Source organism: Rhincodon typus, chromosome 6, assembly GCF_021869965.1.
Source record: "Rhincodon typus isolate 14 chromosome 6, sRhiTyp1.1, whole genome shotgun sequence".
NCBI classification, from domain to species: Eukaryota; Metazoa; Chordata; class Chondrichthyes; order Orectolobiformes; family Rhincodontidae; genus Rhincodon; species Rhincodon typus.
Window position 1 is genome coordinate 15,918,730 of NC_063337.1, and position 19,335 is coordinate 15,938,064.

At 41.7% G+C, this 19,335-nt stretch overlaps 1 protein-coding gene across 1 annotated transcript in view; it reads right to left on the reverse strand.

The window, feature by feature from the left end:
* Positions 1-19,335, reverse strand: part of LOC125483322 (gamma-aminobutyric acid receptor subunit gamma-3) — a 548,041-nt gene that overhangs the window by 54,036 nt on the left and 474,670 nt on the right. The window contains exon 12 of the mRNA XM_048598107.1: positions 18,211-18,363. Coding sequence (XP_048454064.1) covers positions 18,211-18,363 — 153 coding nt within the window. The remainder of the gene's footprint in view (positions 1-18,210; positions 18,364-19,335) is intronic.

The window sequence follows — 19,335 nt, forward strand, 5'->3', positions numbered from 1 at the left end:
ATCACTCTTGCATACCTCCTCTGGATCCCCTCCAACACCAATACATCCTTCTGTAGATTTAGGGCCCAAACCAGCTTACAATATTCTAAATACAGTCTGACCAGAACCTTATACAGCCTCAGCATGACATCTCTGCTCTTGTAGGCGATGATGTAGTGGTATTATCGCTGGACTGTTAATCCAGAGACCCAGATAACATTCTGGGTACTAGGGTTCAAATCCTGCCAAGGCAGATGGTGGAATGTGAATTCAGTAAAATATCTGGAATTAAGAGTCTAATGATGACCATGAATCCATTGTTGATTGTCAGAAAAACCCACCTGGTTCACTAATGTCCTTTAGGGAAGGAAACTGCCATCTTTATGTGGTCCGGCCTACATGTAACTCCAGACCCACAGCAATGTGGTTGACTCTTAACTACCCTCCGCGCAATTAGGGATGGGCAATAAATGCTGCCTAGTCAGCGATGCCCTCATTCCGTGAATGAATAAAAAGATTCTAGCCATGTTGAAATGATTACTAATATTGTGTTGCCTTCCTAACTGCCAATTGAACGTGCATGTTAACCTAAATAAAATCCTGAAATAGGACTCCCAAGTCCTTAGTGCTTCTGATTTCCAAAGCCTTTCCCTATTTAGAAAATAATCTATGCCTCTATTCTTCCTACCAAAGTGCACAGCCTGACATTTTGCCGCATTGAATTCCATCTACCACTTGTTTGTCCACTCTTCTAGACTGTCCAAATACTTATGCAAGCCTTCCCATTTCCTTAACACTACTTTCCCCTCCATCTATCTTTGACTCATCTGTAAACTTAGCCACAATGCCCTGGTTCCTTTGTCCAGATCATTTATGTATATCATGAATAGTGGTTCCAACACGGACTAGTGGAATTCCACTAGTCACCAGCTGCCAACCTAAAAAAGGCCCTTTTATTATCACTCTCTGCCTTCTGTCAGTCAGACAATCCTCTTTCCATGCCAGTACCTTGTCCTTAATACCATGGGCTCTTATCTTATTTAGCAGCCCCCTGTGTTGTACCATGTCAAAGGCCTTTTGGAAATCCAAATAGATCATGTCTACTGGCTATCCTTTGCCTAACTTGCTCGTTACCTCCTCAAAGAATTCTAACAAATTTGTCAGGCATGACCTATCCTTGACAAAGCTGTGCTGACTCAGCCCTATTTTACTTTCAAGTACTCCATAATCTCATCCTTAACAATGGATTCTAAAATATTACGAATGACTGAGGTTGGCCTAACCGAACTATAGCTTTCTATCTTCTGCTTCCCTCCCTGCTTAAACAGGGTGTGTTACATTAGACATTTTCTAATCCTCTGAGACTCTCCCTGACCCCAGTGATTCCTGAAAGATTACCACCAACACCTCCACAATCTCCTCAGCTATGTCCTTCAGAACTCTGGGGTGTAGTCCATCTGATCCAAGTATCTACCTTCAGAGCTTTCAGTTTCCTCAGTGTTCTCTTTTACGATGGTCATTATATTCACCTGTGCCCCCTGACTCTTTTAAAGTTCTGCTGTGAGGCTGGCACGTTCCATTTAGAAAACTGATTCAAAGTGCCTGTTCAGTTCCTTTGCTCCCCAGTATTACATTCCCAGCCTCATTTTCCAGTAGTCCAATGTCCATTCTTGCCTCTCTCTTACCTTATAGGTATCTAAAAAAAACCCTTGCAAACTTCTTTTATATTATTGACTAGCTTAGCCCCATATTTCATCTTCTACCCCCTTATTGTTTTTTTAAGTATATATTCCTTTATTCATTCACAGGATGAGGGTGTTGCTGGCCAGGCAACATTTATTGCCCATCCCTAATTGCCCAGAGGCCAGGTCAGAGTCAGCCACATTGCTGTGGGTCTGGAGTCACATGTAGGCCAGACCAGGTAAGAATGGCAGTTTCCATCCCAAAAGGGCATTACTGATCCAGATGGGTTTTTCCTGACAATTGGCAATGGGTTTATGGTCATCATTAGATTCTTAATTCCAGATATTTATTAAATTCAAATTCCATCATCTGCCGTGGTGGGATTCGAACCTGGGACCCCAGATATTATCTGGGTTTTTGGATGATAATACCACTTAGTCATTGCCTCCCCATTATCCTCTGCTGCTGTTTAAAGTCTTCTCAATCCTCTGGTTTCCCACTAATCTTCACCACATTGTACGCTTTTTCTTTTTGTTTTTATGCTATCCTTGATTTCCCTTGTCAGCCATCCTCCCCTAAGTATGTTTGTTCATCATTGGGACGAATTTCTGCTGTGCCTCCTGACATGCCCTCAGAAACACCTACCATTGCTGATACACTAACTTGGAGATAGCAAGAACTGCAGCTGCTAGAGTCAGAGTCAGTACAGAGTGGAGCTGGAGGGACACAGCCGGTCAGGCAGCATCAGAGGAACAGGAGAGCCTCCTGCTCCTCTGATCCTGCCTGACTTGTTGTGTTGCTCCACTAACGTCCCTGCCACGATCCCTGAGTTTTGGTCATGTCTCACTAAAACAATGCTGAAGAAAATATAACAAGTCAAACCACACATTAAGATCTCAAAACCCTGTCTGACACAAACAATGCTGCACAAATTATACTGCCCCCTATTGTATTGTACATGACAGTTCTTTTGCATGTTGCATATCTTTGAGTCTAGACGTTCAGACATCATGTTCAGGTTATACTGGACTTTGGTGAGGACTCTTCTAGAGCACTGTGTCTAGAAAAGATTTACCAGGATGGTGCTGGGAATGGGGTGCTTGAAATATAAAATTAGACTGGAAATACTGAGATTTTTTTCACTGGACCATAGGAGGTTGATAGGTGACCTTAATGAGGTTTATCAAATCATAAGGGGCATAGATAAGGTGAATGACAAGGGTCTTTTCCCTAGGTGGGGGAGTTCAAAAGTAGGTGGCATATTTTTAAGGTGAGAGGAGAAAGATTTAAAAAGGACAAGAGGGGCAACATTTTTACACAGAGAATGGTTCGTATGTGGAATGAACTATCAGAGAAAGTGGAGGATGCAGATACAGTTACAATGTTTAAAAGACATTTGGATAAGTTCATGAATAGGAAATGTTTGGAGGGATATGGGCCAAGTACAGGTAGGTGGGACTAGTTTAGTTGGAGAACATGGTCAGCATGCCGAACCAAAGGGTCTTTATCTATGCTGTATGACTCTACGGCTCTATGGGTCTAGACTCTACGGGTCTGAAAATCTTGTGACACAATGAGCTTTGCTTTATCCATTTTCTACTGGATTACAAATTGTCTCTAGCTTCTTTACACAATTTGATGTATGTTCATTAATATTTATTAAACAAAGTAACTTCTCTGCAAAGGTGAGGACTGGATACACATTAACAAAAAAATGTTGCAAGGGGAAAGTGTGGAGCATAGGCATTGTGATCAGAGGTTCACATAACCCAGAATTAATACTGAACTTTCTCAACAATGACTGGATTACACTTGCAACTGTGAATTTTCTACATTAAGGAATTAATGCAAAGAACTGCAAATGGAAAATTTTGGAAAACACTCAGGTCAGACAGTTTCTGTTGTCATGACAATGGAAGAACTCCAAAGCACTTAAGGACATACTGAACCTTTAATTCCAACACAAGTTTAAGGACATACAGTCAAAACAATGACTGTGAATGTAAATTCAGTGACAACACCCTCGAGTGTCATATCTGATGACGTGTAAACAGACTTCAAAGGGATGGGGAAATGCACTACACACTGAACTGTAATCTCCTGGAAGTTATCTCAGACTGTAAACATGGTGGGAGAATGATGTGGAGGTGCCGGTGTTGGACTGGGGTGGACAAGGTCAGAAATCGCATGACACCAGGCTATAGTCCAACAGGTTGTCTGGATGGGAGATGTACTGTGCATCTTCTCCTTTTAAGAGCATGCAAGAACAGGGAATAAAGATCAATTTTGCTCTGGTCTGTCTGTGTTAGTGACAGAAGGTGTGCTAGTGAGCTAAGGTTCTTAGTGAGCTGAGGTGCATGTGTGTAGGTTTTCGTTCTAGACTGGTGTGAGGGTCACAGACAGAGGACCACCCACTAGTTACTGATAAACACCCCTCTCATTCTGAGTGCTACAAGTCAGTTGCCAGCAAGTCAGTCAAAATCCAAACTAGATGCCCTCAATTAATGAATCAGTGCTCCTCCATGTTGTACAGCATGCGAAGGAAGCACTGAGGATGGAAAGGATACAGAATGTACTCTGGATAGGGACTTCAATGTTCATCCCCAAGAGTGTTTGGGCAGCAGCAGTTCTGATTGAGCTGGCCAGGTCCTAAGGACATAGCTGCTAGACTGGGTCTGCGGCTGATGATGAGGGAACTAGCAACAGGGAAAAACGTACCCTAGCTCATCCTTGCAAATCTTCCTGCCACACATGCATTGCCGTCACAGTATTGGTAAGAGTGAGCACCGCGCAGTCAGTCCCGTCTTCACATTAACAGCTCACATTGTGTTGTGTGGCATTATCACCGTGCTAAATGGGATAGACATGGATCTAGTAACTCAGGACTGGCTATCCATTAGGTACTGTGGAACATCAGCAGCAACAGCAGAATTGCGCTCCAACACAATCTGCAACCTCATGACCCAGCATATCCCCTACTCTACCATAACCAGCAAGTCAAGGGTCAACCCAGGTTCAATGAAAAGTGCAGGATGCATGTCAAGAGCAGCACCAGGCATACCTGAAAATGATGTGTCAACCTGGGGAAGCTACAGCACAGGATTACTTTCATGCCAAACAGCATAAGCAGCAAGTAATAGACAGAGCTAAGCGATTCCACAACCAACGAAATCGATCTATTCTCTGCAATTCTGCCACATCTATTCATGAATGGTAGTGGACAATTAAACAATTCACTGGAGGAAAAGGCTTCACAAATATCCTCACCATTAATGATGGAGGAACCTTGCACATCAGTGGAAAAGATAAGGCTGAAACATTGGCAACTATTTTTCGCCAAAAGTGCTGAGTGAATGATCCATTTTGGCCTCCTCCAGAGGTCCCCAGCATCACAGATGCCAATCTTCAGTCAATCCGACTGACTCTATATAATATCAGGAAATGGTTGGATGCATTTGATACTGTAAAGGTTATGTGACCTGTCAATATTACAGCAATAATATTGTAGACCTGTCCTCCAGAACTAGCTGTACCCCAAGCTAAACTTTTCCAGTACAGCAAAGAACCACCTACTAATTGCTGGTAAATCCCCCTCTCATTCTGAGTGCATCTACTCATCAATGGGTCAATATTTGCCCAGGTGTGCCCTGCTCACAAAACTCTGGACAAACTGTCCCATTAGACTACTCTTGATCATCGGTCAAGTGATGGAAATTGTCATCAATAGTGCCATCAAGCAGCACTTGTTCATTAATAATCTGCTTGTTGATGCTCAGTTTGGATTCCACCAGGGCCACTCAGCTCCTGACCTCTTACAGTCTTGGCCCAAACATGGGCAAAACAAATGGATTCCAGAGCTGAGGTGAGAGTGATTGCTATTGACATCAAGGGCACATTTGACCGGATGTGACATTAAGGAGCACATTAAGCAAAACTGGAGTCAATGGGTATCAGGGAATATTCTCCACTATTTGTAGCACTGCTGTAACTCCCCCGACTCCTTTAACAGCACCTTCTGAACCCAGAAACACTACTGTTTAGAATGACAAGTTCAGCAGATAACTGCAAATGCCACTGCCTGAAATTCCCTTCCAAGCCGCTCACCTTCCTAACTTGGAAATATATCGCCATTCCTTCACTGTAGCTGAGGCCCAAATCCTCCAGCTCGCTACCTAACAGCATTGTGGCTGCCCCTCCACCCCAAGGACTTCAAGTTCATTATCATTTTCTCCAGGGCAATTAACGATGGGCCATAAATGCTGGCCAAGTCAGCTAATACCAAATCCCATGTATTAATTTAAACAAAATCTTATTTCAGAGTTCCCAGTCATCGTTTTAGGCAGAATACTTTGTCTAAACCAGGCTTTTGGGAGAAGCTGAGACTTTTGGGCAAGATTATTTATGAAAGTTATACAAACGATGATTCACTGAATAAACTTAACAACTCTACTGTTATTTTGTTTAAACCCTCTTTTCTGTGTTTTACAAAATACAGCCATCGAGAAAATTCTGGCGGGTGTAATAGCTTTCAGAAAGAATTTTAAATTATTACTGAGAACCAGACGTTCAGTACCGCACAGGGTCATGTGTTTACACTAGCAAGGCCATAATAAACTTGACCATGAAATGTTTCAATAAGGAGAAGTGGACAAATTCAAAGTGAAAATTAGGGATGTCATGTGATAGGTGATCGATTTGCAATTCAGATGCTATCCCCAAGTGCATGGTGAAAATCTGCTGCAGACAAAAAAAGCTATGCAGACAGAAAGCAGTTAGAATTGTCAGGTTTTCTTTTAAAGCATAAATATTCAGATAACATTCTATATGCACTAATTTAGATACAGTGCATAGATACAACATCAACATTTGCAGATGGTTATTGTTGGGAATACTGAAATTGTGAGACTCCATTCTTGGAACATAGCCTTGCCTTTTGCAGAACAGATTTCAGAATTGGGCAAGGGTATTACAATATGTGACTATGGCTGGAAAGCTCAGAGTACTGGCAAGTCTCATGCCCAACTATCTGAGTTAAGTCAAGTGAGACACCTTGTACCTGAGGACAAAGCCCCACAATTTCTCCAGTCTGCACCAAAAGAGTAGGGAAGTTAGTAGAATTCATAGCGATACTGAATCTGGAAATTGCTTTCAATTTATCAGCCTCCTAATGTTTACAAAGGGGCAGGGATCAAACTAAAACCTCAAGACGCTCATTTGCCTGATATCGTACTTTTATTATAAAATGTTGCAACACAATTCCACAGTTAAAAATGTTTTCCCAAGAAGGTAACAGTCAATAAAAAATAGATGATACAAGATGATAGCAGGCAAAATCTCCTGCATATATATCCATCTTTCAAAAAGAAGTTTTCAGTATGTTAATAGTTGACAATCAAACCAACATTTGCTGACAATTTTCCTCACACCAACTTTGTGAAATACACATTCAGTTGTTACTTTTTTACAAATGTGAAAGGTAACTAAACAAACAATGCCAAAAGAATACATTATTATAAAAATTTACATTGGTTAAGTAGTAGACTTTATAGTCAACAATTTGACAATGATAGTTTCATCTACATGGGACCAATGCCAGGAGAGAATTATTTGACTTTCTCCATTGACGCTGTTATAAACTTTGTGACGTGTATTAAAATGTGTATTATTCTTCTGAAACATTATGCAGAAGAATTTATAAAGCATCTGTTAACACCAACTGGTGTCAGCATGTTTGATAAACACTGTTCGACAGATTTTCCTCATTTGCTCGTGGGTATTGCATAATTGTCTGGGTGAAGTACTTAGAAAGGAAACTGAATTGAAAGAATTGCATGACCAAAATGTGACCAGACAACTTTCCATCCATCAACATTAACACCTACGTATAAAAAAGGAAAACTGTCCCACAGACATTTAACAAGAAGCAAGCAACCTGAGGACGCAAACTTTAAAATACATCAGGACTTAAATTAATAACTAGCAAATGTCGTACAATAAATACTAATTAGTTACAAATTACTGTTTAATTTTATATACCCTTCAAATTAGGGGGAAAAACTTGCCTGTTTGAAATGCTTATCTTCAATTGTAGATTCTGGTGTATTCAATTATGTCTTGATTCATTTTCAAGACTTTTTACATTAATCAGATTATAGGCTAGATTTGTTCTTTTGTGCTCATCAAAAATAACCGCTTTCACTGTGAAGTGATTTAATCTGTAACTGGCCTACATAGAATAACTCCAAACTTGGAGCAATTTTGCTCGACATAATTGATTGCACTCCAGTAAATTATATTGGCCCAGATCTTCAAGTCTCTGAGTTGTCACAGAGTGAATATATAACCCATACTGCACATTGGAATTCCAAATGCAGTGACCATTGTGGGAATTGGCAGGGAGCTTTGAACAATTTTCCTGCTGCCTGGAACCTGTAAAAATGCCTGCGTCTTCAGATTCATCATGAAGCATACCAGAATAATTAGCCAGGCACTGTTGCCCAGAAACATCGTAATCTAACACTACACAGCTGACACTGCTGCCACACTGACAACAGCAAGTCCCCTCTCAACTCTCCAAATACCATCTCAGCCCTCCCAACTATCCTGGGCCAGTCTGACTCACATCTATAGTGCCCAATTACTTAGCAGACGCATCCAAACTGACACCAACCTGATATGGCTAATTCTCTCGACCATGCCCTGACCACCTAACTAGCCCCTGAACTGACAAGAGTTTCCCCTTGACCTAACTACCCAACTAGGCTGCTGACTGGACCTGACTGACCTCCACTGCTGATTAGCTCCCTGCATATCTACCTCCCAACTTGACCCAAATATTCCCTGGCACAGTGCCACAACTCATCCATTTAGCCACCCTGCCTGCCATCTGCTACTTCTGCATTTAGTTTATACATCTACCCATTCACCTACTCACCCATTTGCTAACATTCACTCTGGACACTGAAGTTTACCTTACAATTTCTGGTGCTGCGATAAGGAACCATTACATTTCCTGTTACTACCTTCCTCTGAACACGCAATGGAACTCATTTTGGAACTGCATATTGTGCATTTCTGTAGAAGCCTGGCTCAGAAAAGCCATTCAGAGATGTGGAGGGACATCAAGGGACAGAAAAGTACATTGGAGCATCTGATGATAATTGCCATTTCATGGAAGACATGGGCCAATGTGTCTTCAACACGTTATCAATCCCATTTCATTTAACTGTATGGCATAACCGCAGCATGACATACCGGGTCCTTGTTGGAACCACAACGATTCATGTTATAAATTATCGATCTCGATGAAGAAAGTGAGGGCATTGTTGCTAAGTTTGTGGATGACACAAAGATAGGTGGAAGGACAGGTAGTGTTCAGGAAGTGGGGAGGCTGCAGAAGGACTTGGACAGGCTCGGAGAGAGGGCAAATTAGTGGCAAGCGCAATGTAATATGGGAAAGTGTGAGGTTATGCACTTTGGTAGGAAGAATAGAGGCAAAGCCTATTTTCTACATGGGAGAAGGCTTTGGGAATCAGGAGTCTTAGCTTAGGATCCTCTTAAGATTAACATGCAGGTTTAGTTGGCATTTAGGAAAGGAAAGCAATGTTAGCATTCATTCCAAGAGGTCTAGGATATAACAGGGGAGATGTACTGCTGAGGCTATATAAGGCTCTGGTCAGACAGAACTTGGAATATTGTGAGCAGTTTTGGGCTCTGTATCTAAGGAAGAATGTGCTGAAGTTGTAAGGGTCTGGAGGGGGTTTACAAGAATGACAGCAGGGATGAAGGGCTTGATGTATGAGGAGTGGTTGACGACTCTCAGTGTGTACTCCAAGGAGTTTAGAAGGATGAGGAAGAATCTGATTGAAACTTACAGAATACTGAAAAGCGTGGATAGAGTAGACGTGGTGAAGATGTTTCCACTATTGGGAGAAACTAGGTCCCAAAGGCATTTTCTCAGAACGAAGGGATGATCCTTTAGCATTGAGATTAGGAGGAATTTCTTCACCCTGAGGGTAGTGAATCTGTGGAACTCATTGTCACAAAAGGTTGTGGAGGCCAAGTCATTAATCATTCTGTATTTAAGACAGAGAAAGATTGGTTCTTGATTAGTAAGGAGATCAGGTGTTACAGAGAGAAGGGAGGGGAATGGGGTTGAGAAGCATATCAGCCATGATCAAATGATGGAGTAGACCCAAAGGGCCGAATGGCCTAATTATGCTCCTATGTCTTATGGACTTTTACCTTTCTACTCTTTTCTCCTTCATCTGCTCATTTATGCTACTCATGTCAACTGCTTTGTGTAGTAATGAGTTCCACATTCTTACTAAAGATCTACTTAAGATATTATATTGGAATTATGATGTGAGCTGACTAAAAATTGCTTACCAATACAGTTTTGAAAAAGAAGTAACCTATTACTGGTGGTTGCTAATAGTGATTCAAAGTAGAGAACTCTGGCAAGCAGTGATATTTATCACATCCTGGTGCATTTCCTCCATTTATAGATTGTGTAAACAAACACTATTAGGAGTTTTTGTTGTGGCATTAGTGCCAAAATCATTTGCTCTTACTCATTTATGAAAATCTCAGAATGGGAAATAACAGATCAACTTAACATCCTCAAAATGACGAAAGTATTATCTCAATTTTATTTAGTTACCTTTTTTCTGTTTTTCTTGATGCTGTGTCTACTTTTATTTGTCATTTACATAAATGAATTCAATAACAGTATTGTAGGCAAAGTTAGTAAGTTTGTGGATGACACAAAAATTGGTGGTATGGTGGACTATGAAGAAGATTATCTAAGATTATGAAGAGATCTTGATCGATTGGGTCAATGGACTGAACAGTGGCAAATAGAGTTTAATTTGGATAAATGCAAGGAATTGCATTTTGGTAAAACAAACAAGGGCAGGATTTATACATTAAAAAGTGGGGCCTTGGGTAGTATTGGAGAATGGAGACACCTAGGGGTTCAGGTACATAATTCTTCAAAGTTTGCACCACATATGGATAGGGTGGTTAAAAAGGCATTTAGCACGCTTGCCTTCATTGCTCAGACTTTTGAGTATAGGAGTTGGGTGTCATGTTGATGTTGCACAGGACATTGGTGAAGCATCTTCTGGAATACTGTGTCCACCCTGTTATAGGAAAGTTATCACTAAGTTGGACAGGGTTCAGAAGAGAATCACCAGGATATTTCTGGGAATGGAGGGTTTGAGTTATAAGGAGAGGCTGGGTAGGCCTGGACCTATTTCACTGGTGCATAGGAGGTTGAGGGGTGACATTATAGAGATTTGTAAAATCATGAGAGGTGAACAGCAGGTGTGTTTTCCCTAGAGTGGGGATTTCAAGACTCGGTGGCATATTTTTAAGGTGAGAGAAGAAAGATTTAAAAAAGACATGAGGGGCAATTTTTTTACATAGAGAGTGGTTCATGTGTGGAATGAACTTCCAGAGGAAGTGATGTGTGCATTTAGGTAAGCACATGAATAAGTCATGTTTGGAGGGATATGGGCCAAGTCCAGACAAGTGAGACAAGTTTAGTTTGGGATTATAGCTGGCATGGACTGGTTGGACCAAAACGTCTGTCTCCATGCTGTATGACTCCACTGTAAAGTGGAAATGAAAGGCTAAGAGCCATAATATAAGGCATTATATTCATTACATTTGACAAAGAGGATTAGATGAGTAAAATCAATTAAATTTAGTCTGCCGAGAAGGATATTCACTAAAGGCAAAAAAGAAAGATCATAAAAAGGGCCAATTCTCCCTTTACCCCACTTAATCTCTTTCTAGCGGTTTATCCATTGTTGCATGTGACTGAATTTTGAATAGTTTTTCTTTAACTATTAACTCCCACAACCAGCTAAATGACTGTTTTGGAGTAGTACTTTGTGAGATGACAGCTTACAAATGCATACGTGTAATACTCACTTGTGTATCACATTAACCAGGTAATCGATCTATTTATTTTAATCATGCTCAGATGTTGATATTTTATGTGTGATTTTAGATATTTGAGTCAAAAAGCTTATCCTACTCCCTGGCTTATGCTTCATTTAAATTAATGGCTTCTGATCTGATTTTGTTGGCTAAACTGGAAGAAATATTATAGTTTACACCAAATAATGCCATGGTCTAATCTTTTTTTCTTTCACTGTTTGCTGTCTAACAGTAAAATGCTGCTGTCCAAGACCCATCAAAACATTTTGAGAACCCAGCAAATCCTCTGAAGAATAATAACTGAAAGAACTGCGGATGCTGTAAATCAGGAACAAAAACAGAAGTTGCTGGAAAAGCTCAGCAGGTCTGGCAGCATCTGTGAAGAAAAAAATCAGAATTGACGTTGCGGTTCTGATGACCCTTCCTCTGAAGAATAATGGCTGGAATTTTACAACAGTGGTGGTATGACAGTGGCCGGTGTGGTGCTGGCCTTTAACGCGAGGTGCCACATTAGCCATTCTGTTTCCAGTGCCCACTCGTCTGCCCCTGCAGTTTTGCTAACAGCAGGAGAGAGATCAGATGGGTCCCCTTCTGTGGGAGCTATGTTAACTACGGCCACTTGAGGGCAACCTCCTGCTCCCTGGGTTGTCTCTGCAGTGTGGTGGCTGGGGTCACCTGTCGAACTGACCAGGTGAAGCATGGCTGGGCAAGTGAGGCAGTCCTCTTCTTTGGAGTTCCTGCACCTATCTGAGCATCCCCTCCCCCACCCGAGGTATCCCAACACTGCCTCCCCATCCTGTCCACTCAGGATACGCACCTCCCTCACCAGGGTCTTCCAGGTTGGCCCCAGTGAGAGCTCAGATTACCTTCAAGTTAGGGCTTCACTGGAGTTCGCTTCTCCCTTGGGTTAGTCCCATCAGTGGGCACCAGTGGTGGCGCTGCTGGGCCAGGAGAGTTTTCAGCCATTTCCTTGGCTGGCAGCTCCCGGAGGCAAGATGTTCTCTTTGATGGAGATGGAAAGCCCATTTCAAACCAATGAATGCTACCATGGCCAAGTCTGATGGGGTTCATGCCCACTATCTGGTGGTAAACATAGATGTTTACAAAATAAGTGCAGGAATAGGCCATTTGGCCTTTTCAGCCTGTTCCGCCATTTTCTATTATCATGCCTTATCTCCCAACTTAGTATCATGTTCCCGCTTTCTTTCCAACCCCCAAGCAAGGCAACCTTATAGAAGTTTATAAAATAATGAGGGGTATAGAGTCAATGGCAGTTGTCTTTTCCCTAGGATGAGGAATTTCAAGACTAGGGGGAGCATTCTTAAAGTGAGAGGAGAAAGATTTAAAAAAGGTATGAGGGGCAAATTTTTTACACAGACGGTGGTTCGCGTGTGGAATGAAATCCCTGAGGAAGTGGTGGATGTGGGTACAGTTACAACGTTTAAAAGACATTTGGATAAGTATCTGAATAGGAAAGGTTTGGAGGGATATGGGCCAGGAGTAGGCAGGCGGGACTAGTTTAGTTGGGATTATGTTCAGCATGGACTGGTTGGACCAAAGGGCCTGTTTCCCTGCTGTATGACTCTATAACGGTATCCAACTTCTTCTGAAAAATAGATTCAGGCTTAATGAGGCTTTTACTGCAGAGAACAGAGAGAGCTCCTGAACCTGTAGGGATCTGACGATTCTCCCCATCTCATTCATAGCCTTAATAAGCTGTTCAGCCACCTGGGAGCCTATTGAAATTCCCACTTTCATCATGAAATTCACCTCCAAATCTTACTGTTCTTGTTATTTAATCCAGAATTCTATTTTTTGTAACTTAACTTGCCCTCATTTTGTTGAAGTATTGAACATTAGGAGTATACAATCAGTTCTGGGTCCTTCTCTTAAGACTTCTCTTGCAAATTCAATTCCATTCAATGAACATTTAGAATTCTTGTTTTTTAACTGATGTGCAGCATTCATTAAATTAGCATGAACATTTGATATCTGGTAACATGGCATGACAAATTTATCATATACAACTCCTCCTTTTACAAGATTCATTTTAACTCACTTCAATTTGTTTTGATAACCCTCTCCTGACTACTTTAGACCAAATGTTCAGCAGGTTTCGAGTGTGACTCTACTTTTATAAGCACCACTAATGCACTGCAAACCACATAGCTTTAAATAAACATTTTGACTTGACATCTGTCATGTTGCTGCACTTGCTCAGTCCTGACCTTGATGGCTCAGACGAGGCAGACAGCACACCATGAGGTGAGATCATTTCCTAGCATACTGGGATATTGAATTTCCAACCTGTCAAAAATCTGAAAATACATCTCCAGCACAGAGTAGAGTGCAATGTTTGGCAGGCAAAGAGAAAGATCTTCAGTCTTTCTTTCAAAAGTTTCTACAAATGGGTTGCACACTTTAAATGTTTTGATTGCTGTAGCATTTGGTCATGAAGCAGGTACAATGATGCAGACAGCAGCTGACTTATTGTCTCAGTGAATGTTCTGGGAAGTGGTGTCAAAACACAGACTAATGGGAAATTCCCAAGTTGCAGTGTATGTGTTGGGGAGTTTATGAATAGGTTAGCATTTTAACTAGAGATAACACAGTGTGGAGCTGGAGAAACACAGCAGGCCAGGCAGCATCAGAGGAGCAGGAAAGTTGACGTTTCGGGTCAGGACCCTTCTTTAGAAACAAGTTCTATGCCAATAGGGGTTGACTAGCTCGGTTGGCTGGATGGTTGGTTTAAGACCATAAGAAATAGGAACACCAGTAGGCCATTTGGCCCCTTGAGCCTGCTCCACCATTCACAAGATCATAGTTGATCCAACGTTGCTCTCGTCCATATTCCTGCCCTTTCTCCCTAACCCTGGATTCCCTGACTGATCAACAATCTACCTATCTCAGCCTTAAATACACACAAGGATTCAGCCCCCAAAGCTCTCTGTGGCATGGAGTTCCACAGACTCAAAACCCTGTGAGAGAAGAAATTCCTCCTCATCTCAATTTTAATTTGGTGCCCCTTTTTATGAGATTATTCTCTCTGGTCCTAGACATGAGAGGAATACATCCTGTCAGCATTTACTCAGTCAAACCCCTTAAGAATCCCATATGTTTCAATGAGATCATCTCTCATTCTTCTAAACTCCAGTCAGTAGACTGCCAACTTGCTCATATGACAAACCCTCAATGCTAGGGTTTACAATGAGAGGATTCTGTGCAGGTCAAAGTGCAGAAGGGGATTGGAGATGTGCCATGCTGAATAAGTGAGGCTGGTATATGTCAGATGCAAGTCTCTTTATACCTGGGATGCTTGTGTTTGCTGCCCTTTGAGCCTGCCCAGAGAGGCTCATACTGGATGTCCAGGTTAGAGATCCCGAGGAGCAAGCAGTGAGTTTGATTCACCAAGTACACGCGCTAAATTTCATGTCGTGATTTCCCGGCATCTAGTTTCTATCCAGCATCATAAAGTCATAGAGCTGTACAGCACTAAAACAGACCCTTCGGTCCAACTCGTCCATGCTGACCAGAGATCCTAAATTAATCTAGTCCCATTTGTCAACATTTGGTTCACATCCTTCTAAACGTTTCCTATTCATGTACTCATCTAGATGGCTTTTAAATGTTGTAATTGTACCAGCCTCCACCACTTCCTCTGGCAGCTCATTCTATACATGCACCATCCTCTGTGTGGAAAAAGTTGCCCCTTAGATCCCTTTCAAATCTTTCCCCTCTCATCTTAAACCTATGCCCTCTGGTTTTGGACTCCCCACCCTGGGAAAAAGACCTTGGCTATTCATGCCTGTCATGATTTTATAAATTTCTATAAGGTCCCCCCTCAGCCTCTGACGTGTGGGAGAATGGGAGCCTGCACATTAATGAGGCAGAATTAGGTGCTAATGATGGTGATAATGAGCGATAATTCCAGTTAACAGGCCTCTTACTGCTCACGTGCAAGAATTTCATTTGTCATCCGGGACTTGGTTACAAAATTTTAGTATCAATATGTCAGTGAGAGCTTGACATCACACTCAATTTTCCTAAATTGCTCATCATAACTCACATTGTTCCACCCATAGTACTTCTGTTTTAATCCTCCACTCTAAGCCGTCCTTTCAGTGTAAGCTTCAATTTCTTTCTCCCCTGATCTTGTATTTTGCTTCTCTTTAAAGGCATCTACAGTATCCTCTCGTCTGCTTTATGTGTTGGCAGATTCCATAATCTAAGCACTCTTTGGATAAAGTAGTTTCTCCTGAATTCCTCATTGGATTGATTAGTGACTGCCTTATCTTTACAAGCTCTAGTCTTATTGACACCTGTGGATGTACATCAATATGTTTTCATTGAAACCTAACTGGAGGATTTGAGTTCAAACAGCATGATAATCTTGCTACAAAGACAGAAATTGCTGGACAAACTCAGCATGTTTGGCAGCATCTGTGAGAATAAAGCAGAGTTAATGTTCTGAGTCCAGTGACTCCTCATCAGAACAGTCTTCCAAACCTTTAAATGTGTTGCTTCTGGTCCTAACATCCAACTTTCTTTTATATAACATTATGGACATTTTCCTCATCAATCTGTTCAGTGATATTATTACACACTGCGGGAGCAGGCAAGACTTGAACCCAGGCCTACTGGCTCGGAGGTAGTGAAACTACCACTGCACAACAAGAGCCTTTGCATTATGTTTAAGACATTGAAAAGTTTGCCTCAAAGTTTTGTCAACTACCCCTTAGTGTGTCAAGAGGAAGAACATCCAAAGGATAGCCACAGTCAACTAATAGTAGAAAAACCCATGTTGCATAGGTTTTAAGTGGCTATAAATTGTAAAGGAAAATTCAAGGTATCAAAGAATGATACTGTACTGAAGGAGGTCATTTGGCTGATGTGGCAGACAGGATTTACATGCATTTGGAAATGCAAAGAGTGATTAGGGATAGCCAACATGGATTTGTGCATGGGAAATCATGTCTCATTCATTTGATTGAGCTTTTTGAAAAGGTGACAAAGAAGACTGATGAAGGCAGACTGGTGGACGTTGTCTACATTGACTTCAGCAAAGTGTTCAATAAGATTCTGCATGGTAGACAAGTAAGTAAGGTTAGATCATATGGGATCCATGGGGAGTTAACCAATTGGATTCAAAATTGGCTTGAAGGTAGGAGACAGTGGGTGGTGGTGGAGGGTTGTTTATCAGACTGGAGGCCTGTGACCAGCAGTATGCCACAAGGGTCGGTGCTGGGTCCACTGCTTTTTGTCATTTATATAAATGATTTGGATGTGAAAATAGGAGGAATGGTTGGTAAGTCTGCATATGACACCAAAATTGGAGGTGCAGTGAACAGCAAAGAAGATTATCTCAGAGTACAATGGGACCTTGAACAGCTGGGCCAATGAGCCGAGGAGTGACAGACTGAGTTTAATTTAGATAAACCTGAGGCGCTGCATTTTGGTAAGGCAAACCAGGGCAGGACTTATACATATAGAGCCCTGGGAAGTGTTGCCGAACAAAGAGACCTAGTGGTGCAGGTGCATAGTTCCTTGAAAGTGGAGTTTCAGGTAGACAGGGTGGTGAAAAAGTCATTTGGCATGCTTGCTTTCATTGGTCAGAACATTGAGTATAAGAGTTGGGTGGTCATGTGGTGGCTGTACAGGATATTGGTCAGGCCACCTTTGGAATACTGCGTACAATTCTGGTCTCCCTTCTACAGGAAGGATGTTGTTAAACCTGAGAGAGCGCAGAAAAGATTTACAGGGATGTTGCCAGGACTGGAGGAATTGAGCTATAGGGAGAGGCTAAATAAGTTGGGTCTTTTTTACTTGGCACATCAAAGACTGAGTAATGACTTTATAGAGGTTTATAAAATCATGAGGGGCATGGATTGGGCAAATAGCCAAGGTTTGATTTCCCCAGGGTAGGGGAGTCCAAAACTAGAGGGACATAGGTTTAAGGGGGAAAGTTTTAAAAGGGACCTCAGGGATAACTTTTTCATACAGAAGGTGGTGTGTGTATGAGCTGCCAGAGGAAGTGGTCGAGGCTGGTACAATTACAACATTTACAAGGCATCTGGATGAGTGCATGAATAGAAAGGGTTTAGTGGGATATGGGCCAAATGGGACGAGGTCAGATTGGGATGTCTAGTCGGCATGGATGGGTTGGACCGAAGAGCCTGTTTCCATGCTGTATGACTCTGTAACACTATGCTTCTTCTTTATAAGATCATTTCTAATTAACCTGCCCCATGATGTTATTTCACATCTCTTGCGCAGGTGAGACATGAATGCAGGCTTCCTAGTTAAGAGGTAGGAACACTACCACTGTACCACAATAATCCTTCTGCTGACTCTTTAATGGAGTTATCCACTTAGTCCAACCTGCTCATTCCATATATTGTGACAATGTTTAAAACATTTGTGAAGCAATTATCTAACTTGTTGAATCTTTAGCCACACGCTTTCAGACAGTACATTCCTGATCATAGCAACACACCGCATAATTCATTTTTCTCTCATGTTGCTCCTAGTTCATTTGCCAATTAATGAAATAGCAATCAGTCAAGGTCCTGGGTACTAAATTTGGTGCAAAAGGTAACTTACCAAGTGCTGTCCTGGCTGGAGTTGCATCTTTCTTAATCCAGAATGAAACCCATGATAGAACAACAGTCAATATGCAGGGAATGTAGGTCTGAATCGTGAAATATCCCATTCTTCGACTTAAATCGAAGTATAGCGTCATGACGACGTATTCCCCTGTTTAAAAAGAAAATGATGGTCAATGCTGTTTTCAATTGTAATTATGTTAAAATGAAGGATCATGTTTTTCGCAACCTATTACCCTGAAAGAAAAAAAGACTGTAAAACCTGAGAATGGGACGTAATGGTCCAATTCATCTTGTGTATTTCAAAAGGGAGCTCCAATATGACCAGTACATGAATTTCCAAGTGATATTCCTTTTTTTTGGTACTGGTGTTTCTCTCCATGTAGCCACAATCGAAAGAACACAGGTTTAAGATCAGACTACAGCTCTCTGACCTTTTCTCTGACCCACACCACTGTCCAGCGGGACTCCCATTCACTACTATCATGGGATCTGAAAAATCAATCCCAATATGCTTTCTGTGGCCGAGATACACCTTCAGTCTGATCCCAAGTGCTTTCCAGGGGATGCACCTACTTCTTTGGGCTGAGACACAGAACTGGGGTGCAGAATCTGAAATCCTTCGTCACTGTCATTTTACAATTAGACAGAGGGCTGTAGAAATCATGGATTTGCTGCTAATGTAAAACCAAAATAAAAATATTAGAACTGAGTGACTATCCCCAACAGCAGAGATTAACTAAGCTTCAGATGGTTAACAGTCTTACAGTCTCAAGGGACAGAGCTAGTTCCTCTTCTATCCCACACTGCACAAACACAGAACAGGGTTGTGTGATGACAACACCTCAACTGGATAGCAACTGCAAGGCATTTAATTCACTGTATACACCCACAACAAATCTACCCCTCCTTAGCTGGGAAAACTTCTCCACATTATTTCCATTACATAATAGTCATAGAATCCTCACAGTGTGGAAGCAGCCCATTTGGCCCATTGAGACATCAGCGACCCTCCGAACAGCATCCAGTCCAGACCCACCCCATCCCTGTTACCCTGCATTTCCCTTGGCTAATCTACCTAACCTACACACCCTTGGACACTGTGAGCAATTTAGCATGGCCA